This window comes from Peromyscus maniculatus, chromosome 1 (assembly GCF_049852395.1).
Source record: "Peromyscus maniculatus bairdii isolate BWxNUB_F1_BW_parent chromosome 1, HU_Pman_BW_mat_3.1, whole genome shotgun sequence".
Classification (NCBI taxonomy): Eukaryota; Metazoa; Chordata; class Mammalia; order Rodentia; family Cricetidae; genus Peromyscus; species Peromyscus maniculatus.
In genome coordinates this window covers 182,133,740-182,161,040 of record NC_134852.1, presented here as the reverse complement: position 1 = coordinate 182,161,040, position 27,301 = coordinate 182,133,740, and the positions used below count along the sequence as shown (strand labels likewise).

Below are 27,301 nucleotides of genomic sequence, written 5' to 3'. Positions count from 1 at the left end.
GACTTGTACATCTTATTTTAATCCAAACAAAGTTTGGCCTTTGGGACTCTGTGGAGAGCTGGGATTTATCAATGGCCATACAGTTTTCCCAGGAGCTTTTGCCTTGACAGCAGTATTTAGTTTCACTTTAAAGAACAAAAGGGATGCAAAAGAAATACTCAAGAGACAGCATAAGAGGACCAGGTGCTTGGACGGGAGGGCCAACTCGTAGGCAATGATGGGTTACTGAGATGTACTCAAGCAAATAGCAGCCTGCTGTGAACCAAGGCTACACAAACTCCTATTTCAGACAGTGTGGTGGGAGGAAAGAAGGAAGCTACCGGATGGATGTTTTGAAAGAGGAAACAAGAAACTAAACCCAAACATAAACCCAAACCCAAACCAAAACCAAAACATAGTTCCTGTGAAAATCCGATACTAGAAAGTTTGAACAAACTCAAACCAAGTTCCTTCAGGTTCCTATTAATCTGCTACCTTAGGAGAGTTGGTTGGGTCCTTCTTCCGAGTTGAAGTTAAAACCAAGGGCGGGTTTAGACTCAAGCAGACTAGTGATATACATTCAGTTAATTAGGCCAATTCAAAGGCATAACAGTCAGCATCACAGGGAGCTGGAATTCTTTTCAAAATGTTTAAGATGGAGGTGGGGGAGGCTTACCTTCCTTAAATCTGGCTATATTGTGTCCCTCCTGTCCCTTAGCTGAAGGTGATTACTAATTAGCAGTTGCTGCAGAAGAAGATGCAACTTGTGGTGGGGACATGCTGCCACAAGGGTTGAACTCTGAACCTCAACTTTAATGTACAAAGAGAACAAAAGGACACGCAATGTAAGTTTGCATTTTCACTTTGAGTCCAAAATAGTAATCACCTGAATTACAGCTAATTTGATTTGCTGAACTGACCACTGTGAAAAATAAAGTTTTATAATACGTATAGCTTTAGATTAGCAATCAGTGGCTCATATTTTTTTCCACTTTTCTAGGGGCCTTGAGATGGACAGTTTTCTTGATTGTACTGTGAAAATAAAAGCTATGAGGCCAGAGATGTAGTTCAGAAGTAGAGAAATTGTACAGCATGTGTGTGGCACGTGGCTGTATCCCCAGTACTAATAAAATAAAGGTTATAGGTCAAGTGGTGCTTGAAGGACATAGGCAGAATACATAGCCAGTTTATTTCACACCTTTTCTCAAATACAAATCTCACTGGCCTTTGGATATGCTAATATTCCAAAGAGTTTGGGATCTGGTCTAGGACTCCTCTGGAGCCATTACCCTGTCTGTTCAAAGTAATCTCAGAAAAGCTCACAGAGATGCATTCTAGATCTACAAACTTGTGTCAGTAACGACTATAAAACTTGGGCTTCACCCTCATGTAAGAACAGCAAATATCTATACACAAATGGGTAGTCCTGTTATCAAAACTGGACCGTGCCCTTGTCCAGAATTATAATAGCTTTTCTGTTGTTGGTTGTTTGCTTAATTTTGTTTGGCAAGTGTGATGCGGGAAGAGGGCTTCTGTACTGGTTTGCCAGCCAAGCAAGGCTAACAAAGGGCTTACTCTGGCTTCGGGACAGAAAGCAGTTGCTCTCCAGGCCCTGGAACGGAGTCATATCCACTCCCCGGAACTGAGTGTGGATCACTGCCACTCGCCAGTGAAGAAAGAAGGCCACTGCCAAGCTCTCTGCCACTTGCAACTTTTGCCTTGACTGTCCCCATCAGCCCTTCAAGGGATCTGAACGTGGACGACTTCTTCATGTCTTCAAGCTTCCTACAGATGGCTGAGCCCACCGAGGACAGGGCGGTCGAAGTCTTCTGCTTCATGCCGGCGTTGGAGGCCTGGACACCGTGCCATCTCTTGGACAGATTCTGCCTCAGCCCCACCAAGGCCATGCAGCCTAACTTCTTCCGGAGTTCCTCACATCGCTTCTCCTTGGCTGCCAGCTGGTCGTGTAATGTTAGGATCTCTTCCTCCAATCTAGTGAGCTCAGATTTGAGCTCCATTTGTTCAGCCTCCGTCAGATCTGGTTCTGAAGCTGGGTGGGATTCATTTGCGGACGCAGAGGTCTCTGTCATGGCATCTGGCGCAGACAGGGAAACGTCTTCGTCCAGGGAGTCCAGGTCCAGTTCTTGGTAGAGAGAGTCTGGTCCTCGGTTTGTGGAGAAATAGTTGGGGTTGGTGGAGCTGTAGTCTAGGCCTGCAGGCTCAGACTTCTCGCCAGTGGAATAGGACTCTGGATGAGACGGGTCCATATCTTGGGCAGCAAAACTCATGTGCTAGCTAGCCAGCCTTTATCCTTGCCAGAGAAGTGGACGCTCTGGGTGGGGACCCACTTCCGGTTGGTAGGGGTTGGGTGGGGGGGAAATGGAAGCTACAGAGGTGGGACTTCCGGCCCAAAGGGCTGCCAGTCATTCAGCACCTCGCTCAATGGCTGGCTGCTCTGAGAAGGTGTTTCAGTGGCTTGTTTCTGCATCACAAGGATGTTGTGAGGTAGGCAGAGCCCAGATTATTACTGAGAGAAATCTTTTCCTCTAGCAGTAGTGACATAAGCCAGGTGTTCATACCAAATTGTGTCGACCCTTTTCTACCACGAGCGTTTTTTCAAACCCTTGGAAATCAATAAGAGGTTACTCTAACAGAACTTTAAGAGAAAATCTAAAACATAAGTAAATAAAAGGGGTGTGGAGTTCAAAACTTCCAGGCTTGCCCACCTCCCCATCTTCTTGACCCAGGTTTCCAAAGGAGCCCTGAGAAACTCTATGGACCCTTAAGATAGATTTGAAAGTAATCAGTAGTGGGTAATACAGTCCCAGTGAAGTATCAGCAGTGCCAGGGGGTTGCAAAGCAGTATTCAGATTAAGTCTGGACAGCCATGATTGGCTTATTTTGAGCGATGAGTGGATGGGAACAGTAAATCTGTAAGAGTGGGTTTTGTTTGGTTGGTTTGGGTTTTGCTTTGTTTTAGAATTAAGCGCATTGAATGCAAAGACTATTGTACCTTGAGGATTTAGGGATAAAACATCTGCAATGGACAGCATGGCTTTTTAATACTGCAGCTGTGCTTCCTTTCCCTACCTGCATCTATTCATATTTCTGAAAGCATGTCTGTCTACACTTGATGGTTGCCAGTTGTGGGAGCTGGTCTGTCCAGCAAACCAGAGCCAGTTAGATGGAGTCTGATAGGGCAACCCACTTCTTCCCTCAATTCACTCAGAGTTTGTAACTCACAGGCTGAGGAATCAGAGCACAAACCCAGAGAGATCACGTGTCTAGTGTCACTCAGCTCCTTGTCCTATTCCCAGGAAATAGCCTTGATCAAGTCTTAGTTCTATCGATCTTGTTGAATATTCTGCTTGTCTTTGCAAGCAGGACATGGTGGAACATAATACACCCCTCCACACACTTCAGGAATTTGCTGTACCCATGTCTGTGTCTCTGCATCTGAGCCAACTTTAGCCCTCTCTCGGGTTTATAGTCAATAACCCTTTCACCCCACCTGGTAGTGCTTATTATTTTTTACTTGGGAGGGTGTGCTTCCCTGGTTTAAAAAAGGATACTTGCTTTATTGAGAGTATGAAGGTTGGTGTGGGATTTGGCTGTGTTTATGAAGTTCTGAGAATTACAGCAACATGTCCCTAAACACCGTTTTGTTCCTGGATAGACTTTTCCTCCTTTGTCTGTTTAAACTCTAGTGGTTTCAAAAGTACTTCCAGACTCTGAGTGCTCTCTGCTCATCCCCAGCTGATAATTAAAGGTTTTAAAAGCAAAAAGCCCCTGGATTTAAGCTAGTTAACCTGGGACATACATTGATCATTCAGAATTCCTATTTCAAATTACCAAGTCGGGACTTCCACCTGATTTTTTCCCTCCTTGGATTGTTTTGACCACTAACCTCATTGTCCATTCTCTTGTGTTTATGTTTCTCCACTCTTCAGTTAAAAATACAATTCTTTGTTGGCTTTGATTCCATTTGATACAGTAGTGTTTCTTTCCCATAGGAAAATGAGTTGGCCCATTTCTAACACATGGTTTCCAGGTCCTAGATCAAGACACGGCTTCTCAAAGGAGGGCTCCTCGTTGGCAGTGTTCTCACCTCCTGAGCAAACCTAGATAAATAAGTGCCACAGTGGAACAGTCTATTTGATTAGGCCTATGTTTAACTATATCCAAAACATTTATATTTTGAGATAGATCTCTTAAACGAAACCACTTAATTTACAGGGTTCCTAATGGTTGTTTTCAAAAGCCATCTTTTTAAGGTGTAAATATAGCTAACAGGAAATAATCTGTGTGATATAAAAAGACACGGAACTCCTCATCAGACACTGAAAGCTTTTTGAATCCATGTAGACAACAACATCAATCAATTTAGGAACTGGTGGTTTTTCCATCGTTTGTTTATAACAAAGCCGAAGCTGTTAATGACCTACATTTAGTAAAGAACCAACGTTGAATTATTTACCTAGTATGAGTGATGGGTTTATAAAAGTCCCTCCAAATGTAAAAAGTAAATGAAATTTTTAAAAAAAAAATTCTGTTATTTGTAAAAATCTATTTTATTAATAAAAATTCTTGAATATAAATAAAACAGTCCCCTCCACCAGAGATCCGTCCTGTCCAGATGTTTAGACCAGAGTTTCCTCTTTACATACTGGGAAAGGAGAGCATGGTGGGAAATAAGCCCTAAGAGCAATGTAAGAATGTAGATAAAGCTGGCCTGTAAGTCAGAAAAAGACTTGGTTCATTACATGCAGGTAGATAATAGGTTGTCTGCCCCTGCCAAGGAAAAACGAACATGGCATGTTTCTCTACTTATGATCTAGAAATTCAGAGGGTGCTTTAGAATGGAGCAGGGGCTGAACAGGATTGAGATTGCCACTGGGTTCTCACGACCCTCTCCAACTTACACTCTGACTGAGTTGAATGCCTTTCTAGCAGAGGCATAGGCCATACTGTATTCAAAGGAGCTGGTGACATGTTTCTGTATGTATGACTCATTAGAAAAAAAGGAAAGTTTATCTACAGACTACGCAGATCTTGAGTACCAGGAGGCCGGGTTTCTATCAGAGCAGGGTTCCGAGTGGTGGTAGGCGTCCTTCTCTTAAGTGCCTAGGTACAGGGTGTTTATCTGCCTAAGAAGAGCACTGAGATACCAGAAGGGTTAACCCTGAGCAAAAAGGACTCCCAGAAGTAACTAGGAGCAGATTCAGAGTGGGGGTTGTGTGTGTGCATGCGTGCGTGAACAGCGTTTATATGTGCCTGTGTGCTAAAGTCCTGAGGCTGGGCATTGATGGAGCCAGCAATTGGGGCCAAAGCATTCCGACTTCCTTGTATCTAAGGCTGCAGGTGTCTGAAAATACAAAGGCTATTAATAGAGCTTCCAAAGCTTTTAAAGGTTATGATCATTGTGGTGGATTTGCTGCAATGTAAAAATCCCACCACACCCTGGACTACACTCCCTAGCAGCTTAGCTATTCTTGTCTTAAAACTGTCGTGCCTGCTATGGCAACAGCATAATAATTACTTTATTTCCTCGATCCTGGGGCACAATCAATTATAAGGCACGTCTTCTCCTTAATAAGAGGTTTCTAGAAGGAAAGCCCAACAATATTAAATTGCACATTGATTTCTGAAATGAAATTCCGATTTTAAGAATACTAAAATGCCACAAAATGAGTATTTTAAAGTTGGAGAAGTGCAGTAGTGATCAGCCAGCTGCAGACATCAACACTGCTGTCTGGTTCTACCACAGCTGAGATCAGGCTTTCCTTCTTCCTATTCTCAGAGAGAAGACAGATGAGGAAGTGGCTTTTTGTTCATTTCTGCTATAATAATAAAACGAACGGAAGAAGAACAAAATATATTGATATTTATGCATGGAAATGCCACAATGAAACCCTTTATCTTACATGTCAACTTAAAAAATTAAAACAAAGCTGGGCGGTGGTGTCAGATGCCTTTAATCCCAGCACTCAGTAAGCAGAACCAGGTGGATCTCTGTGAGTTCGAGGCCAGCCTGGTCTACAGAGCGAGTTCCAGGACAAGCACCAGAACTATACAGAGAAACCCTGTCTTGAAAAAGAAAAAAAAAAAAAAGAAAAATTAAAACAACAACAAATAGAGACAGCCAATGTTTACTGACTACATCCCAGGAATTGTTAATATTTTCACATTAGTTCGCTCCTCAATATTCTTTTTTCTTCTTTCTTTCTTTTCTGGCAGGCAGGTTTATGCTCAGCTAGCGTTCATACACAGCTTAGGACAAGGTGTTGCCCACAGTGGGCTGAGCCCTCCTACATCAACTAACAATCAAAACAATCCCTCATAGACATGTGCACAATTCAGTCTGATCTAGGCAATGCATCAGCTGACTTTCTCCTCCCAGATAATTCTAGATTACATCAAATTGACAGTTAAGGCTAACCAGGTGATAGTCTCAGTCTCTCTCTCTCTCTCTCTCTCTCTCTCTCTCTCTCTCTCTCTCTCTCTCTCACACACACACACACACACACACACACACACACACACACACACGGGTGGGAGCAAGAAAGGAAATATTATGAGGGTTAAGCACCTAGCTCTCTTGCCCTGGTTTAGAAGTCCAGCCTTACAAACACATAAAAAGCTATTGACGTCTGTGAGACTGTCTTCCCAATTTTATAGGTCATGAAGAGGCATTACCTAGAGGACAATTGTCTGAGGATACACAGTTATTATTTGTAAAATCAGGGTGTTAATCTCCTAAGCTAGGTTGCTTTGAAAAGAAAAAAAAATTCATTTTCAAAAAAAATCTTTATCTTAAACTTTCTGAAATGTATCATACACACAAAATGTCTATGTACCTTTGATACTCATCAGTAAGCAATTACTTAGCAGCTATGCCTAAGAAAAGACATATTTCAATGACCTCACAGTTGCTTGCATGCTCTTCTTGTTCTCTCCTTTTCTGCCCAGTTAGTCACCACCAACGTTTTAGATTAGCCATTCCTTTTTTTTTTTTTTTTCCTATGTAAGATTTTTACCTCCTGTGTACCAACAGAAAATGTATTATTCAGTTGGGTCTGGTTTTGAACCTTATATAAATTTAATCACATCTATGTATTCCTCCCTGACTTGCCCACTGTTTCTAAGATCCATCCATGTTGATAGTGTCACTGTAGTCTACCCATTTTCACTGATGGGTGGTATTTTATGATGTGCCTAAATCTCAATAGATTTCTATATTTTGTAATTGATGGAAGTTTACTGAGACACTAGGTGACTCAAAGATCAGATTCTCCAGTGTGCCTCCCCAAGGTTCACGACCATCTAAAGTACATTCTCATGCATATAGTTAGTGTTTTAGGGCGTAAGTGATTTTATTCACAATTAGACTCCCCTTTTCTGAAATACGTCCTGATGCTCACTTAAGATCTTCCTTCTCTAGCCCCATTTCCTACCACTACCTGGTACTCATTCCGTGCGGGACTTCTGGCCTACAGCTAATTGCACTTCTGCAAACTGAGTTCCTTCACACTCTCCTGCTTCAAAGCCTTTGCCCGTGTCCTTTGCTCACTCTGCCTGGAAGTTCGTTTCTCTCCTGCCTCTTTCTCACAGGTGTCTTCTGGGTGGTGAAGCCTTTCTCTAGTTTGGGGTTTTCCTTGAGCGGCCAGAGGTCCCGCTGTCGGTTTCTCAGGGTTTAATTCATTTGGCTTTCAAAAAGTGTCAGATTTCAGGAAGTAGAACCCCACAGCTGTTCAGTGCCCGGAAAGGCATACCAGTTCTGCTTTGTGGGTTGTAAGTGTAGTGGGCAGGAACTATGGAAACACCACTTAGCATTGTCAGTACCTAGCTTTTCCAACTCCCTTGGTTAGGGCAAGTGTTGTGGGATATTTGTACACTGTGTGAAGATACATTGCTGTGATTAGTTTAATAAAGAGTTGAATGGCGAATAGCTAGGAAGGAGGTGTAGGTGGGATTTCCGGGGAGAGAAAGGAAGAGGAGGAAGAATCTCGGGGCGCAGGAGATGTCAGCAGACACAGAGAGAAAACAAGAGGTGCAAGATGAAAGAGAGGTAACGCCGTGTGATAGAACACAGATTAATAGAAATGGATTGATTTATGTTATAAGAGCTAGTTAGGGACAAGCCGAAGCTATAGGTCAAGCTTTCATAATTAGTAATAAGTCTCGGTGTCATTATTTGGGAGCTGGTAGTCCAAAGAAAAGTCGGCTTACATCTAGCGCCTAATGCCGGCCATGTATATCCACATAAGGCCTGAGGAAGAGAGAAAAACGTTCAGAGCACAGAGTTGAATGTGGCTTCCTGGCATGGCTTCCTGGTGACCATGGTCTCTTGGCTCCGTATGCAGAGGTGCGGCTCTTTTAAGCTGAGCACTTGAGCAGCCAGGCTTACTAGGTAAACCCGGAATCAGCAGCTTCCCAGAACTGGGACAGCTAGGTGCAGCTGCTGCTGCTGCCTGTGGACCCTAGGCGGGTGGAGCCAGCCTCCTTGCACCATATGCTAAATAGAGCTGCCTGGCAGTAGCCTAGCAGTTTGAGATTTGGCTCACATGGTCAGAGGAGGCTGCAGATATGCGTGTGTGCACACAGTCTCTCTCTCTCTCTCTCTCTCTCTCTCTCTCTCTCTCTCTCTCTCTCTCTCTCTCTCTCTCTCACTCTCTTTCTCTATTGAGAGCCACTGGTAGAGAAAGTTCAGGAGAGTATACAGCAGTGACAACTAGAGTTCAGAAGGTCAACCTATCAGAACTAAGGGTTCTGTTAGAGGAAACCATCACACAAGGCGTTATGGGATTACTGCCTTTTGAACGAACTGGCTGCTGTTGTTGTAAACTTCTGGTGCAGTAACAGCTATGATTCTCCCCATTTACCATGCATCTCCATGTTAGTGTACTTGTAATCTCACGATTGCATCTCAATCTTGGGCACAACTTTCCCTATACATTTGGGGTAATTGGACAACTGTTCCCAGCTGTGTTTATTTTTCATTAACATATATCTGGCTAGGGCCATTCTCCAGACAAAAGTATTTCAGCAAAGATACCTTTTTCCAAGGACAAAACTGCACATAGATAAACATTAGCTCATCTCACTCACAGATAGAAAAAAGAACCACTAACAATTAAATCCGCAACCCCTTACCTTCACCCCGAGTTATTTACACAGGACCCTAATTTAAGAGATTTACTGCTCACATTCCTGGGATGAAGTTTTAGCCATTGCTAGATACTGAGTTAAGGCAGTTACTTCCCACTGACCCAAGGAGATTGCCTACAGGCCAGGCAGGCAATAGGTGCCAAGCTTCTTTCTTGTGCAAATTAAGTTTTTCTTCCTCCTCAGCCAGGTGCTATTCCTAGATTTTCTCCTCAGCAATTACTCTGAGTGAAAGTGCTTTTACTAACCGAATACTACATGCTCTGACACAGGTTGCTTAGCCTCCTAACATATGTCCCCCTCCCTATCAGAGAGCAGCTGCAGCTGGGATGAGTGGGAAAAGTGGCACCAAAGACAGTTTACTTTCTTGTGACTTACTGATCCCTAACATTGTACCTAGCATTTCTAGATTATAGTTTGAGCACATAAATTCCCTGATTGATCTTAGCCTTTAGTTGACCCTACCAGAGAACTCCCCTGTAGTCACTCCGCTTTTGGGTTGTAATTGGAAGCTGACAATTAATTGCTTTATGTGTGGGTCCTTATCACCTCTCTCTGAGACCCTGAAAACTTCAAGCTTTGCATTGCTTTACCAAAGAATTACTGTGTGGGTATAAATACTGGTTCTCTGAGAGCACTGGAAGAAGAGGATTGATGGAGAAGAACAAAGATGAGGACGGAGATGGAAAGAACTAGGTAGAATGATGAGAGAACAGCAGAAGGGACTGAGAGGAGCTAAATAAGAGAGCAGAAAAGAAACTGTGTAGATAGAATCACCATAGAAGAATAAAGTGAATGGACTGAAGAACTCAGTGTGCTTAGATTCATTGAATATCCCTCAGATTAGAATCCTCAGCTGGTTGGTAGACTCTTCCACGGACCCTGGGAGCAAACAATATAGGCTGGACCTAATATTGCTTGTGTTACTTTCTCTCTCTCTCTCTCCCTCTCTCTCTCTCTCACATACACACACACACACACACACACACACACACACACACACACACACACACACACCAGAGCAAGGCAGACAAAACCTCTAAACAGGTTACAATGTGTTTAAAAATGTACTTAGATGCTAAATAAAAAAGATGGGTATGGACAGTCATAGAAGAATATAATAGTTTAAAAATAACAGTGTTTAAAGAAAGAGTAAAGTAATAAAAACTTAAGCCATGTTAGGATGGGGAATACACAGGACATTTGAATCCTGTATGGTGCTTTGTTGACTTTGAATTTGAATTTTTTGAATGCTGATGAACAAATGACAGCTGCTGAGAGATGTGGATTGTGGAAGGAACTGCTGAATTAAACCAGCCTAGATACTTAGAGATGTCTTGACTTCGAAAAGTAAAAAAAGTAAAAAAAAAAATGTTGCATTAGGGTACAGGTTATGCCTTTATGCTTCTCCTCAAAATTAATAAAAACCAAATTTGACTGGGGGAGACCTCTTGAAAATCTTGGCTACAGACATAAAGAGGAAAACCAAGAAAGACTACAGGACAGGTGAAGTATATGCTGATCCCTCTACTATGGGAACAGCTCTAAGACTGAATAAGACATGATAAGTCATGTTGACTACAGAGTCCTGGTGACTTAAATTACATGCCATCCTTTCATATGGCACGGATAGAGGTTTGGCTGTACAATCCAAACAGACTTATAAAGTTGGCAGCCTCCTTTTACCTTCTCAAACATAAAACAAAAAATCAGCTTTAATTGTACAAACCACATATTCCATACTTGTGTTCATACACACACACACACACACACACACACACACACACACACACACACACACACAAACACACACACACATATACATGTTACCTTTAAAAGTTTGTGTGTTTTCAGAACAAAAGGGCCAAACACCAATAAAGACAAATAGCCCAGGGATCCAGCCTCTCAGAATGCCTCTGTTACAGTTTCCTCAAAAGTCTACATCCAGAACAACTTTAAAGCTGCCAGCTGAGATGGTCCATATTCACAGACTATCCAGCCAAAACTTGAGATAAGTCCAATATTTTTTTATCACACAGAGACTAAACAAAAAAATAATACAGCTAGCTTTCCAAGGACTTGACCATTATCCCAACTTTCTTAGGGTCCCCTAAAGTTGCTGTCACCCTCAGACATTAGGAAGCAGTCTAGAGAACACAATGCCCACATTCCCAAGAGGTTGGATGGGTGGTTTTTGACCATTTGGAGGGTTATGGATGTTTGCCATCATTTTGGGGGGCCCGTTACAAGTTGTTCCTGGTCATGGTCAGGGAGGAAACTAAACAAAGGAGGTTAGATTCAGGGATCTTTTTCTTTTTTTTCTTTTTTTTCCCCCCAGACAGGGTTTCTCTGTGCAACTTTGGAGACTGTCCTGGAACTTGCTCTATAGACCAGGCTGGCCTTGAACTCACAGGGATCTGCCTGCCTCTGCCTCCCAAGTGTGCGCCACCACTGCCTGGCTTCAAGAATCTTTTTTTTCTAAAAAGATTTAAAAAAAGAGATATAAAAATGATGGGCAAAAGGATAGATTATTAAATCTACTTTTAAATTGAAAGCAACTATTAATCTCAAATATTTTATGTTGGTATGGATTTTTGTATATTGATACAAATTTAAGGTTATTTTTGTTATAACATACTGTATATTTGTTTCTATTCTTGTTTAAGGTATGGTACCTATAGAGTTCATTAAAAAATGTAATGTAAAGTTCTAGTCCTTGAAAGCTGTTTAGGATAATAAAAAAATACAGGTTAGTAGTTAGTCATCTAACAATCAAACTTATAGTCATCGTAGGTATGCTTTTAAGGTCAAACAGAGATATACTTTAAATAGCTAGATGGTCTTCAAACACTTTAGAGACCTACAAAATGTGGCATTTATAATGTTAATAAGACTTTTCATGACAGTGAGACACATCTGCTCCTGGAAGCACCAATTTACTTCAAAAAAGGATGATGGAGATAGAAGAACCTTCATATGGAGTTTGCTTTTGTTGTGGCTAAGTTAGCCACTGGGCAGGGAATTGCCCTTGCCTTGACTGCTGACAGTATGATGTCCAGATTGGACAAGAGGACACAAAAGAAGGAGACTAACAAACATGGTCAAGACAAGGTAGGACAGTCTTTCAAATTCCTGCTTCACAGAAAAGTCTTTCAGATATTCTAGGCCTGTAGGCTGAAGATTAATGCTCCAGCACTACAGAGGAACCTTGGGTGACTGTCCAGGCAGCCACAAGTCTCTTTCTATTGCCGGAGCATTGTCAGTTTTAATTTGTGCAGGTATACCCATGATGGCCATAACGTCTAGCAAATGAGTGATTACAGAATCAGCTTTTTCAGAACTCAAAGCAGTTGCCCATTGAAATCCTGAATAAGTATCAATGGTATGGTGTACATATTACAATTTTCCAAATTCTGCAAAGTGAAACACATCCATCTGCCAGATTTCACTCCTCTGAGTACCCTTTGGGTTACATCCTGCTGGTAATGGCGTTTGATTGTAAAAGGAACAAGTAGGATATTTCCTCGCAATTTCCTTGGCTTGTTGCCAGGTAATGGAAAAATCCTTTTTTAAACCTTTACTATTTACTATTCTGAGGCCTCCAGCACATTTAGTATCAACAATTTATCAATCTCATCATTACCTTGTGATAGAGGGCCAATATGGGATCAGATGTGAGTTATATATAAAGGATGACTTCTTTTCCTGATTATATCTTGTAACTGAATAAATAGTGAAGTTGATTCTGACTCATCAGGAATAAATTCTGCAGTCTCAATATGTAATACCACTCTTTCAGCATACTGAGAGTCAGTTACTATGTTGAGAGGTTCTGAAAAAATTTCATTAATACCAACAATAGCATACAATTCCGATTTTTTGAACTGAATTATAAGGACTGTGAACCACTTTATTTAAATTTTCTAATTTGTAACCTGCCTTTCCTTGTTTGTTGGCATCTGTATAAAATGTATGAACTCCAGATATGGGTTTTTCCCATACAATTCGAGGCAAAATCCAATCAGCTCTCTTTATAAGATCAATTCTACCACTTTTGGGATATTTGCTGTTAATTTCTCCCAAAAAATTACTATAAGCTCTTTGCCAAGGTTCACTTTCTGTCCATAATTTTTCAATGTCCTCCTTAGTTAAAGTTATGACAATTTCTGCTGGATCTATTCCTGCTAATTGACGAAGTCTCAATTTTCCTTTCAAAATCAAGTCAGAGATTTTTTTTCCACATAAGTTTTTAATTATTTATTCAGTTTATTTGGTAAAAGTATCCATTCCAGTATAATATCTTCCCTCTGCATTATATTCCTGTAGGAGAATGCCTGGAAGGTAAAATAACCAAAATGCAATCCAGCTTTGGATCAATACGATCCACGTGCCCTTCATGTACTTTCTTTTCTACCAAGGCCAATTCTTTCTCAGCTTCAGGTGATAATTCTCTTGGACTACTTAAGTCCTTGTCACCTTCTAAGGTTTTGAACAAATTATTCAATTCATCATTTTTTTTACCCCAACAATAGTTTGTAGATGAGAAATGTCTCCAAATAATCTTTGAAAGTCATTAAGAGTCTGTAATTGATCTCTCCTAATTTGCAACTTTTGGGGTCTAATTTTTTGTAGCCCTACTTTATATCCTAAATAATTAATAGAATCTCCTCTTTGTATCTTTCCAGGAGCAATTTGTAATCCCCAGCAAGGCAAAATTTTCTTTATTTCTTCAAACATTCTTTCTAAAGTATCTGCATTTGAGTCAGCTAGTAAAATATCATACATATAATGATAAATTATAGATTTAGGAAATTTTTTACGTATCACTTCCAATAGCTGTTGTACAAAATATTGGCACAGGGTTGGGCTATTCAATATTCCTCATGGGAGGACCCTCCATTGATAGCTCTTAACTAGTGGAGAATTATTATAAGTAGGCACTGTGAAAGCAAATTTTTCTCTGTCTTTTTCTTGTAAGGGTATTGAAAAGAAACAGTCTTTTAAATCAATAACTATAAGAGGCCATCCTTTTAGTAACAGAGTAGGCAAAGGAATTCCAGATTGTAGAGAGCCCATTGCTGAATTACTTTTTAATTGCTCTAAGATTTGTTACCATTCTCCATTTACCAGATTTCTTTTTAATAACAAATACAGGAGAATTCCAATACTTCCTGTGTGTCTGTATTTTAATTGACTTTCTGTTCTACCTTCTCATTGATTGTAAACCCAACCACATGACCTCCTCATCATTGCCTGTCTGTACAGACCTCCAGGTCTCTATGGTTGGTACTGAGATTAAAAGCATGTGTCTCCATGCTGGCTGTGTCCTTGAACACACAGACTCCGCCTGCCATGTGATAGGGATTAAGGGTGTGTGCTACCACTGCCAGACTTTTGCTAAATGTCTGGCTATTAGCTCTGATACCCAGGCAACTTTATTAACATACAAATAAAGTCATATTTCAGCACAAATAAAATATCACCATATTCTATAGTTTTGGGAGTTGCTTGCTCTGCACTTCCTGTTTACTTAGGGAATATTATGTACTTCTTAGGTCTTTGATGGGGATTAAAGACTAGATAGCATTCAGTTTTCCTTGTTACAATTTTTTTTTTAAATTTTACATAAAAGATACAAAGTTTATAAGGTTAAAAAACATAACCACAAACCGGGCGGTGGTGGCGCATGCCTTTAATCCCAGCACTCGGGAGGCAGAGGCAGGCGGATCTCTGTGAGTTCGAGGCCAGCCTGGGCTACCAAGTGAGCTCCAGGAAAGGCGCAAAGCTACACAGAGAAACCCTGTCTCGAAAAACCATATATATATATATATATATATATGGGTTAATTTAAGTTATAAGAACTACTGGCAGGGGTTGGGGGGAGGTTGGAGAGATGGCTCAGTGGTTAAGAGCACTGGCTGTTCTTCCAGAGGACCTGGGTTCAATTCCCAGCACCCACATGGCAGCTCACAACTGTCTGTAACTCTAAGATCTGACACCCTCACACAGACATACATGCAGGCAAAACACTAATACAAATAAAAATAAATAAATAAATATTTTTTTAAAAAAGAGCTACTGGGAAAAATAGCTTAAGCTGTAGCCAGAAGGTTTTCTCCAGTCCCGCCTGGCCCTGCAGTCCCTACATCAAAGACTCCCAAAGGATATAATATTACCTAAGTAAACAGGAAATGTATTGTAAGCAACTTCCAAAATTCTGGAAATGACAGAGACAGCTGCCTGCCGGGACAGTCATCCAAAGTTCCTCTGTAACATTGGGGCCTCCATCTTCAGCCTACAGGTTTAGAGTCCTTCAGTCGCTTCTTCTTGTGTCTTGTAGAATGTCTGGTAGTCTCCTCTGCAAAGCAGGAACTTCAAGGACCATTTTACCTTGTTTTGGCAAATTCAGTGGTCATTTTCCTATGGGTCCTGCATGTCCAGTTTATACAACGTATTATCAAACAGTCGACACAAGGGCACTTTTTTGCCCAGTGGCTAACTTTTGCCACAAAGAAAGCAAACTCCATAATAAGTTTCTTCAATGCCCATTATCTTCTATGAAGTAGATTGGTGCTGCCAGGAGCAGGCATGTCTCAATGTCTGGAAAGTCAAAGTTCTTAAAACATTTAAAATGCCATATTTTGTAGGTCTTTGAAGTGTTTGAAGATTACCTACCTAATTGAAGTATATCTATGTATACCTAGAAAACTTAACTAACATGACTATCATAGATGATTAATTATTAATCTGTATTTCTTAATTATTCATTACAATTTCAAATGAGCTGCACAAACATAGTACCTTAAACAAAAGTAGAAATATACATACAGTATAACAAAATTAACTTCAAATTTGCATCAATAAACTAAAATTCATAGAAATGTAAAACATTTCAAACATGTTGTTGCTCTTTAAATGTAGGTTCAATGCTGTAGATTTTGCTCTGTATAAATAACGTGCTGATTGGCCAGTAGCCAGGCAGGAAGTATAGGCGGGACAAGTAGAGAAGAGAATTCTGGGAAGTGGAAGGCTGAGGCAGAGAGAAGCTGCCAGCTGCAACCATGAGAAGATGTTAAGATACTGGTAAGCCATGAGCCACGTGGTTGATTTAAGATATAAAAATAGTTAGCAAGAAGCCTGCCACAGCCATACAGTTTATAAGTAACATAAGTCTCTGTGTGTTTACTTGGTTGGGTCTGAGCAGCTGCAGGATTGGTGGGCGAGAGAGATTTGTCCTGACTGTGAGCCAGACAGGACTGGAGAAAACTTCAGCTACGGTTCAATAATCTACTCTTTAATCCTATCATATCTATATCCTATCCTCCTTTTTTCTTTTAGAAAGACATTGACTATGACCAATAACAATTTGCAACCAACAATCTAAAAAAAGACAAATATCCATAATCATTTTTTGGGAATGTGGTTGTATTTTTCTAGGCTACTTCTTGCTGGATAGAGGTAGTCTTATGGGGATCATGAGAAAATTTGAGATAATGGTCAAGTCCTGAAAAAACTGGCTATAACCTTTGTTGATAGGTACTATCTGTGATGGTTCGGGAGGTCTGGCTTGATCAAATCTGATCCATCTTAACCTGGAACAAATCCATAGGCTCTTGCTTCCTGTGGAAAACAGAGCCTCCTTTCCAAAGCAATATGTCCTTAGATCCAAATTTTGAAGTCAAGATACCTTTAAAATATACATATTGGTTTAACTGAGCAGCCTTTATTATTAAATGTCTTTCTGCAGTTAAAAATCCCAAAGACAATGTAATTCAGACTTTCTGTGTGGTTTCCATCTTTACATGGCTTATTTTTTATATTACTTTTACTGTCTCTTTAAAGACTTTATTTTTTAAAACTTTTTCTTTATATAACTGTCTATATTCATTTCCCTTTTTATTCCAAGCCTGTGTATGGCGATATTGTATTCCCAAAAATATTGTGCACCCTAATAAACTTATCTGGGGTCAGAGAACAGAACAGTCACTAGATATAGAGGCCAGAAAATGCTGACACACATGCCTTTAATCCTATCACTTGGGAGGCAGAGATCCATCCAGATCTCTGTGAGTTTAAAGCCACACTGGAAACAGCCAGGTATGGTGACTCATGCCTTTAATCCCAGGAAGTGAGCCTTTAATTCCAGGAAGTGATGGTGGAAAGCAGAGAGGTATATAAGGTGTGAGGACCAGGAACTAGAGCTGGTTAAGTTCAGCTGAGATTCATTCTGGATGAGGACTTGGAGGCTTCCAGTCTGAGGAAACAGGATCAACTGAGGAATTAGCGAGGTGAGACTGTGGCTTGTTCTGCTTCTCTGATCTTCCAGCATTCACCCCAATACCTGGCTCCAGGTTTGTTTTTATTAATGAGAACTTTTAAGATTCATGCTACACCTGTGCACACTTTTATACACATTGTAAACTGTTTAGGGTTTATTTCATCTGAATCTGAAATAAATTGTGAATCTATTGCTTTAAACTGCAGAGTGGTTAGAACAGAAGCAGCAACCTTGGCTGTTGACTCTGCCCACCTCAGCTTTTCAACATGGTGGTGGTATGTTTTCCGCCAGTGTGTAGCCCAGAAACCTTTGTGTGTGTGTGTGTGTGTGTGTGTGTGTGTGTGTGTGTGTGTGTGTGTGTGTACTAGCAAAGGCTAAATCCACCACACTCTATGCTGCACTCAAGTCCATATGCTGTGAACCCGCCATACTGCAGCTCAAGTCTGCATGCTTTGTACCTTGGCTTCTCTATATCTTGGTTCATATGAGGCATGAAGTAGAAAGCTGTTTTTGGCTCCATTATTGTGTGTTTAGAAGCCCTTTTTAAACTCTTTTAGGCCTTATGAAAATTCGAGAGGCCCACGTTGGTACACTAAATTGTAGTTGGAAGTTTTCTCTGGTCCTGCCACGTCTCCACAGACCTGTGGCCTGCTTATAAAATAATCACTCAGAAGCTTATATTAATTATAACTGCTCAGCCATTAGCTCAGGCTTGTTACTGACTAGTTCTTACACTTAAATTAACCCATAATTCTTATCTATGTTTAGCCATATGGCTTGGTACCTTTTTTCAGTTCTGCCTTGTCATCTTGTTTTCTCTGTATCTGGCTGGTGACTCCTGACTCAGCCTTCCTCTTTCCAGAATTCTCCTTATCTGCTTGTTCCACCTATATGTCCTGCCTGGCTACTGGCCAATCAGCATTTTATTTATCAACCAATCAGAGCAACACACATTCACAGCATACAGAACATTCCACAGCACTAAGCTAAGACCAAGCTTTCATAATTAATAAGACGTCTCAGAGTTGTTATTTGGGGACTGGTGATCCAAAGATAGTCTGACGAGAAAGCTTGCTACAGGCAAGGACACAAATTACATTCTCGTTGTTAAAAAAGAGATGAATCTTTAATTGAACTTAAGGCCCACTCAACAAGAGAGAAATTATGCCTGGTAATGGAAACCTAGCCAGATACCCAGGACTAGTGAAGTCAAGGATCTTGGAAGAGAAACTACAACCACCACTTTACTAAACCAGCATAATCCCTAACTACACTCTAAATATTTATCTTTCTCTTCATAACAAATGGAAACCATTAGAGAAAACCACAACCAATCAAAATGCAGCTGTGGATCCCAGTCCAAATGGATACATCTACAGTGCATCTCCTGCTCCTAAGACTCGGGGATCTTTTTGGAAGAACAAAAAGTTTGCTGTGAGATTGTATCTCATAGAAATGTCAGAAGAAGCTACACCCATGAAGTCTCACCAACATGGCTGTCTACACATGTGCTGAATGAGGAGGACACTGATAGACTTGCTAAAGTGGAAGTTGAGGAAACTCAAAAGGCCTCAACCCTACACAAAGACGTACAGGCCACTAAGGAATGCAGAGAGCGGGATAGTCTTCCCCAGGAAAGGGTACATGAATCAGTTATCCAAAACCAAATAATCAGCCCTGGACCCATATATACAAGTAACATTATACAGACTGAGTAGGTATATTTTTATATTTAGGAATACACACACACACACACACACACACACACACACACACACACACACACACACACCGCCGCTGCCAATTAAAGAAAAAAAGGCTTTGAACAAGTCTTTGGGGAACACATGGGAAGGATATGCTAATCTCAAAATGTGGTTTTTAAAAGGAGATGGATAAATCACATTTTTACTTGCTTTTGGACAAGGAAACCCCACGGGACTTTCTCCAAAAGTAACAAGGTAAATTCACTCTTTTTCATAGGAGTTAATTTTATTGCATTGGAAAGGAAATCTCCCATTTGGTTTCCTCTGTATATTTTATTCAAGCTGCTTATTTATTGGACAGCTCACTAAGAAATACCCAAAGGGATAGGTAGAGATGGGAAGTAAACACCAAATTAGTTAGTTACATATTTATTTATTTATTTATTTATTTATTTATTTATTTATTTATTTATTTATTTTGAGACAGAGTTTCTCTGTGTATTAGTCCTAGCTGTTCTGGAACTTATTTTGTAGACTGGGCTGGCCTTGAACCATCACAGAGATCCACCTGCCTCTGCCTCCCTGGTGCTGGGATTAAAGGCATGCACCACCACCTGGCTAAATTAGTTGCATTTTAAAAATAAACTTTTCATCCAGGTGCCAGTGGTGGATGCCTTTAATCCCAGCACTTGGGAGGCAGAGACAGGCAGATCTCTGTGAGTTTGAGGCCAGCCTGGTCTACAGAGAGAGCTCCAGGACAGGCACCAAAACTACACAGACAAACCCGGTCTTGAAAAATAAAAAAAAAAAAAAAAAAAAAAGCTTTTCATTTTAGAGTAGGTTAAGGTCTAGACAAAAGCTGAAAGAGGATAGAGTTCTTTTAGCCTTTCACTTAGTTGATTTCTTATCTACCACACACATTTGTCACAGTTGAAGAACTGTTCATACATTGACATTCATTGAGCGCCACAGTTACACTGTTTAGGCCCTCATGAGTATGTGCGTTCTCAAATCCCATCCACTGTACTTCACTTCATTTTCTCTTAATGTATCCCTGGCCTCCTCTAGTGTGCGACCATTCTTCAGACTTCTCTTAGTTTTGATGTCCATGGAGTTCTGAGGAATTTGGGTCAGGTCTATTGTAGAATGTCTGTCAATTTGAAGTTCTCTGATGCTCCCAGGTGCAGACAGGGGTGCTGGGTTTTGGAGAAGGTGATCAGAGAGGTAGGTTAGCATTGTTTGCACTGGGCTTACTTCAATTGCTGTCTTGGTTCGAGAGCCTGGTGTAGTAGAATATTATTTTAAGGTGTGTTACTTTTGTTTATGTTGCATTTGTTTAACTCTGTGAAGCTGTGTTACTGTGCCTGTCTAAGACACCTGATGGTCTAATAAAGAACTGAATGGCCAATAGCAAGGCAGGAGAAAGGATAGGCTGGACTAGCAGGCAGAAAGAATATATAGACGGAGAAATCTGGGACAGAAGATCTAGCAGCCAGAGAAGGAGGAGGACTCCAGTGGTCAGCCACCCAGCTACACAGCAAGCCACAGAGTAATCATAAGATTTACAGAAGAAAGAGAACAGGAAAAGCCCAGAGGGAAAAGGTAGATGGGATAATTTAAGTTAAGGAAAGCTGGCAAGCCAAGCTAAGGTCGGGCATTCATAAATAAGATTAAGCCTCCATGTGTGGTTTATCTGGGAGCTGGATGGTAGGGCCCCTAAAAAGAATAAGTATGGTGATATTTTATTTGTACTGAAATGTGATTTTATTTGTATGTTAATAAATAAAGTTGCCTGGGGGTCAGAGCTAATAGCAAGCCATAGCCGAAGCTGGGCGGTGGTGGTGCACTCCTTTAATCCCAGCTCTTGGGAGGCAGAACTAGGCAGATCTCTATGTGTTCAAGGATACAGCCAGCATGGAGACACACACCTTTAATCTCAATACCAACCATAGAAGACCTCGAGGTCTGTACAGACAGGCAGTGACGAGGCGGCCATGTGGTTGGGTTTACAACCAATGAGAAGGCGGAACAGAAAGTCTTTATAAAGACAAACACACAGGAAGTAGCTCTCTTGGCTGAAGAGGACAGCTGCAGAGTGAAGGGTAAGGCTCTTAGCTCTGACCTCTTGGGCTTTCATCTTTGCATTGGCTCTGTGTTTCTTATTGAATAAGATGGTTACTTTTACAAGTAAGAAACAAACAACAACAACAACTTGGTAGTGAGGACATAGAGAAGCCAGAGGCCATTTAAACAGAAGCTCAGCCATTTATTATCTATGCAGCTTTGGAAGGTTACACCATCTCTCTAGTCTTTGGTTTTCATCTATAAAGTAGAAGCAGTAATTCCTTAAGTTATTCAATGTAGAAAAGGTACTTAGAGTAGTGGCTGGCAAATGGGAACTATGATGTATGTGTGGGTGTATGACACTGTTGTTAATGTTCCTGGCTGGCATGAGATTTACATGCTTCTACTGTGTACAGCTCCCAGCTCTGTTTATCTCAGACAAGTAAGCTATTTATTTTTAGTGGTAGAAACTAAAATTGTAAACATTGGCTGTAAAAGATCTTTGTCTTGCTGTTTCTGGGAATTTTGAATTTATCTCCAAATAGTTTCCTTACAAATTGTGTCCTCAGGACTGGAGAGATGGCTCAGGAGTTATGAATGTTTGTTGTGCAACCATGAGGACTAAAGTTTGGATCCCAGGTCTCATGTAACAATTGAGGCATCCTGTGACTATCCCTAACTCCAACTCTGAGAGATCTGATGCCCTCCTCTGGCCTCCATATACTCACAGGCACAGACTCCCTCCACAAGTATACAAACACACACACACACACACACACACACACACACAGACACACACACACCATGTACCAGTGGGTGCTTCTGCAGAACCTGTTTTGTGAATTTTCATTATCACTTAGTACAGCTCACATGTTAACCTGGCATTCATGTACCTATCAATTACATACTCACTTGAGCATCTTGCCCCCTTTACCCACTGAGCCATTGACATGCTTTGTTCCCTAGGCCAGGAGAGCACTTTTGACTAGTTATTGATGATGGCGTTATGACTGCTTTCCTCCCTTTGGCCCAAGCAGAAGGATCCTCAGAACTTACTAGTATTAGAAACAAAGACTTAACATTGTTCACTGAACGTTACTGGTTGGTGTGGACACCCTTACAAAGGAAGACAGTTGCACTTGCAGACTGGTCAGTTTTCCGATGTGCTTTCCAGCTTTCCATCTGTGATTCTAAGTGACCATTTGAAATACTGGTTCCCAGTGTGAAAACATTCCTTAGCTGTTTGGGTTTCTGAAAATTCCATTAGAAACTTCAAAAAAAAATATTTGTGAAAATCCAAATGTGCACTTCTTTTGGATTTTTAAAAAAGACACAAGCCTCGATGACAAGACTTGAACTCACTATGTAGCATATACTGGCTTCAGACTCATAGTGATCCTCCTGCCTCACCATCCTAAATCCTAGGATTATAGACATGAACCACCATGCTTGAAAAAAATGCATATCTTAATATATTTTGGTCTCAATCTTGCTTTACTATTTTTTAAACTCTGAATTTTACCATCTGTTTTGTTTGTTTCTTGGTAAACTGGGCCAGTGGTCACAATAGAGGCACTTGTGGAGACTCTTGTGAACTCCACGTGTATACATGTGTATGCAATTGGGTGCCCACAGATGGCAGTTAGGTATTGAAAAGAGAATTTCTCTGTTTTCTTTTGGCAGAAGGAACTTTAATTGAGTGCTTACTGCAATCCATGGGTACTTTAAAGGATACCACATTCTTACAACAGTCCTGGGAGGGGAAACCGATCACTGCTCCCCTTTTTTGCAGATAAGGAAGCAAAGGCAGGGAGGTTAAAATCTTGCTCACATTCACAGAGATCATAAGTGGCAGGACTGGAATTCGAACCCAGGCCTTTCTGAGTCAAGATTCCATTTTCTTTCCAGTTGTCTGATCTCAGTATGATATTTGAGATGCATATATAACTCTCATAATACATTTCTGTGGATGTGTGTGGGCATCAATCCTTCTAGAATTACTTTGAAAAGAAAGGTGTATGTAAAGTGCCCACATCTTAGGTGTAGAAGTCAAGGAACTTGGAGATATGTATGCACTCGTATCACCATCCCCAGATCAAGGCAGAGTATTCCTAGCAGCCCAGAACACTGTCTAAAGCCCCTTTGCGATCATAACCTGGCCCCCGTGCACACCTAACTAGCAGCTTTTCTGGTTTCATAGCAACACACAGCTTTTCCCTTGTGTGAGCGTGTGTGGAATTGGCAATAAACACTCTTCTGTAGCTTCTTTCTAAAATTTTTATTGCATTATTTATGTTTGTGTGTGTGCACACACACGTGCACACATACAACTCATGAGACGTGATTCTCTCCTTAACCACGTGAGACCTGCAGATTGAACTCAGGTCGTCAAGCATGGCGGCAAAGTGACTTCACCCACTGAGCGGTCTCAGCAGCCCAGCTTCTTTCATTTGAAACAATCGCTATGGGGATTGTTTATGCTGTTCTTCTGGAGCTTTTCCGTATGTTTATAAATAGACAAGGGGGCGTTTCATTTGTGTTGTCTTTCTGCTAAGTGTTTTCCTTTCAGTGCTGGGGCTTGAACCCAGGACCTTGGGCCTAGTAGGCAAGCACTCTGTTGCCGAGCTACCTCCCCAGCTTCTCAAAACTGGTGTTCTCTTTTGGCTTTGAAAGTAATGTTTTCAAAGCAGAGCATTTGGAAAGTAGGGAAAGGCACACAACGGAATTCTGCTACCCGGAGATCATCACTCAAGGTCCTGATTATACCCTCCCAGCGTGCTTTCCCTGTGTGCTGTGTTTGCTAGCTTCGGATTATATGGACACTTCTGTCTTATAACCTGCTATTTTCTCTCAGCGGCTCATATCAACATTGCCCAGGTCGCTAAATATGCATTCTTTTATAATGACTTAAGACTATTTTTAAAATACTTTTATTTTCAAAATTATCCTTTTTTAATGTTGGTGGTAGGGAAATATGTAAAGTAGTCACAAGACATAAAACAGTGACAGAAACCTTGTCTTCCCCCCTGCTCCAAGCTCCCCAAAGTTTCAGGCTTTTCCCTGCCCGTGTGCTACCCTGCCGCTATTCTGGGCACATATAAACAGATGTGAGGACAAATTATTTTTCTCTTCCTTATGCGCAAATGTCAGCACACTGAACTAATTTTACCCTGTGCTTTCTTTGCTTTAGGTTTCAGAGAGAACACTTTATATCAGTATTTAAAGAGCTTTCTCGTTTTTTAAAATATAGGATTAAATGCTTGCACAAGTACAGAGTGCAGCTACACGGGAGGCCACAAAATGACATTCTGCTTCGTCAGTGACATCACTCACATAACACAGAGGGCGGTAGACTGTGCGTATCTCTGCAGAGAACAGCTAGGCAATGCCTATCAAAGCTGTGCAGGAACTCTGATCAACAATCCACTTCTAGGAAACTGTTTCCCTGTGTACTAGCCCCACGTATGACATCCTGTCCATGCTTGTGTTTTGTTGTTTTCATTTTCTTTAGAAATATTATATTCTGTCATAAATACCCAAGGCTTCTTAACTGTATACACACATTTAAATGCTTTCTTTTTTTGAGATGGTCTGACAATGTAGCCCAGGCTGCAGTCTTCCTGTCCCCCAAGTATTGGGGTGACAGACATGTGCCCTCAGTGATCGGCACCTTATTTTAAAAAGCTAGAAGAAATTTCTAACATAGTCTCTTTCAGGTTTTGGCTCCAAGATGACCGAAAGAAGAAACAACAGTCATACCCAAAAGGGCCGTGGCCATGTGCATCCAATTTGCCGCACCAACTGTGCTCAGTATGTGCCCAAGGGCAAGGCCATTAAGAAGTTCATCATTCAGAACACTGTAGAGGCCGCTGCTGTCAGGGACATATCCGAAGCAAGTGTCTTCGATGCTTATGTGGTTCCCAAACTCTGTGTCAAGCTGCATTACTATATGGTGGTATACCATTCATAGCAAGGTGTCAGGAATTGATCTTGTGAAACCCGAAAGGACCAAACACCCCCACCATGATTTAGACCTGCTGGTGCCGCACCATGACCTCCACCAAGGCCTGTGTAAAGAGGTGGCTTTGTAGGAACAGAAGGAAAACACCTTGAAGAAATAAAATGGAAGGTATACTTAAAAAAAAAAAAAACTAACATAGATAACAAAATACACAAAGGAAGGTGTGAACACAGTCCCTGCTTCCACAAATTATGTAGTCACAACATCTGAATGTGGGGAAATGACAGAGCTATCAGATCTAGAGTACAATGGGCGCGAGCCTTAGAGTGAGAAGACTGCCCTTGTGATCATAGTATCTCTCTCCCCTTCTAGGTAAGCACCACACGTCAGTGTTTTAGAGGAAAAACACTGACTAATAGACTTTCACACTTTGAGAACAGTCTTCAGAACATTTCACATGGTCTGGAAGTTACAAGTGTGTAGCCAGAGGTCCAGCCCCACAGTCCTGTAGTCACTTATAAAAAAAAAAAAATCACTCAGAGAGTGGTCCTCTTTTCCTCCTGGGCAGCTCAGGCACCATGGCCATCATGAATGACACAGTAACGATCCGGACCAGGAAGTTCATGACTAACCGTCTGCTTCAGAGGAAACAGATGGTTATTGATGTCCTTCACCCTGGGAAGGCAGCAGTACCAAAGACTGAAATTCGGGAGAAGCTAGCCAAAATGTACAAAACCACACCAGATGTCATCTTTGTGTTCGGATTCAGGACCCACTTCGGTGCCGGCAAAACAGCTGGCTTCGGCATGATCTACGATTCTCTAGATTATGCTAAGAAGAAGGAGCCCAGACACAGACCGGCAAGACACGACCTCTATGAGAAGAAGACGACCTCCCGGAAACAGCGGAAGGAGCGCAAGAACAGAATGAAGAAGGCCAGGGGCACCGCAAAGGCCAATGTTGGTGCTGGCAAAAAGTGAGTGGAGATTGGATACAGCCAAAGAAGTAGATCTGCAGTGATTTGATCTGTGGTGGTGTACAATTTCGGAGAGAACAAATAAACTAAAAGCTTATAAAAAAAATCACTCAGAAGCTTATATTAATTATAACTTCTTTGGCCATTAGCTCAGGCTTATTACTGACTAGCTCTTACTCTTAAATTAACCCATAATTCTTAATCTATGTCTTGCCACGTTTTCTGTGGCTTACCAGTCTGCTGGCATGTTTTTGTTCCTTTGGCGGCAGCTGACATCTCCTCTCCTCTGCCTTTCTTCCCCTCTCTCTAGTTAGAATGTACCACCTAACCTTATTCTGCCTCACCATTGGCCAAACAGCTTTACTTATCAGCCAATCAGAGCAACACATATTCACAGCAAACAGAAAGACATCCCACAGCACAGGTGTAACACTGTCAAAGAAGGAATGTTTCTGTACTTTTATGAAGGCCGTTAGAAAGAAACATCATTTAAAAACTAAGGTAGGTGGCCAAATGGCTCAGTAGGTATAAACACTTGCTACCAAGACCTGAGTTGGATCCCTGAGCCCTACATAATGGAAGGAGAGGTTTGACTCCAGCAAGTTGTCCTTGGATCCCCACACGTGCTGTGGCTCATGTCACCCTCCACCAAGTAAAGAGATAAGACGTAATATTAATAGTAATATAAACCAAAGGGGGATGGAGAGGTGGCTCAGTGGGTAAGATCCTTTGCTATTCAAGCATGAGGAACTGAGTGTGAATTCCTAGCTACATGTAAAACGCCAGACATGGTTGTGCAAGCCTGTAACCCCAGCACTGTTGGTGAAAGGGTCAGGAAGATTGTGGAGGCTTGCTGCTACCAGCCTGGCTCCCAATTCAGTAAGAGAGCCTGTCTCTAGAGAATAGAGTGGAGAGCGATAGAACTGCCTTCCTCTGGTTTATGCATGCACACTCGTGGGGGTGCACACCTGGACACACATGTGTCCACACCACACATACAATAGGAAAAATGCTAGAAGCCGTATAAAGGCTTTTGCAGTTTTTCTTCCTGCACAGTAAGGTAAAAGTTATTCAAGAATCCACTCTTCTTGCCCAATCGTAGTCTGTATCAGCCCTCGTGCCTCCTGCCTGCCCAATGCATCTTTGTGCCTGACTGAAATAAAAGTTTCCTGAAC

At 41.3% G+C, this 27,301-nt stretch overlaps 1 protein-coding gene and 2 pseudogenes across 1 annotated transcript; 2 read left to right on the top strand and 1 right to left on the bottom strand.

The window, feature by feature from the left end:
- Positions 1 to 26,434, bottom strand: Tpd52l3 (TPD52 like 3). Its single transcript, XM_042262574.2, has 3 exons — positions 26,360 to 26,434; positions 3,887 to 4,100; positions 1 to 2,602 (listed from the first exon to the last, which is right to left on the bottom strand). Exon 3 carries the CDS (start codon positions 2,265 to 2,267, stop codon positions 1,551 to 1,553), a length of 717 nt encoding a protein of 238 aa, XP_042118508.2. The 5' UTR covers positions 2,268 to 2,602; positions 3,887 to 4,100; positions 26,360 to 26,434; the 3' UTR covers positions 1 to 1,550.
- On the top strand, positions 24,798 to 25,366 carry LOC107401092 (small ribosomal subunit protein eS26 pseudogene; annotated as a pseudogene).
- On the top strand, positions 25,695 to 26,203 carry LOC102915136 (small ribosomal subunit protein eS24 pseudogene; annotated as a pseudogene).
- Positions 26,435 to 27,301: the final 867 nt, after the last annotated feature.

Coding starts and splice junctions, on each gene's coding strand:
- Tpd52l3 (XM_042262574.2), bottom strand. CDS start 2,267: ATGAGTTTTGCTGCCCAAGATATGGACCCGTCTCATCCAGAGTCCTAT.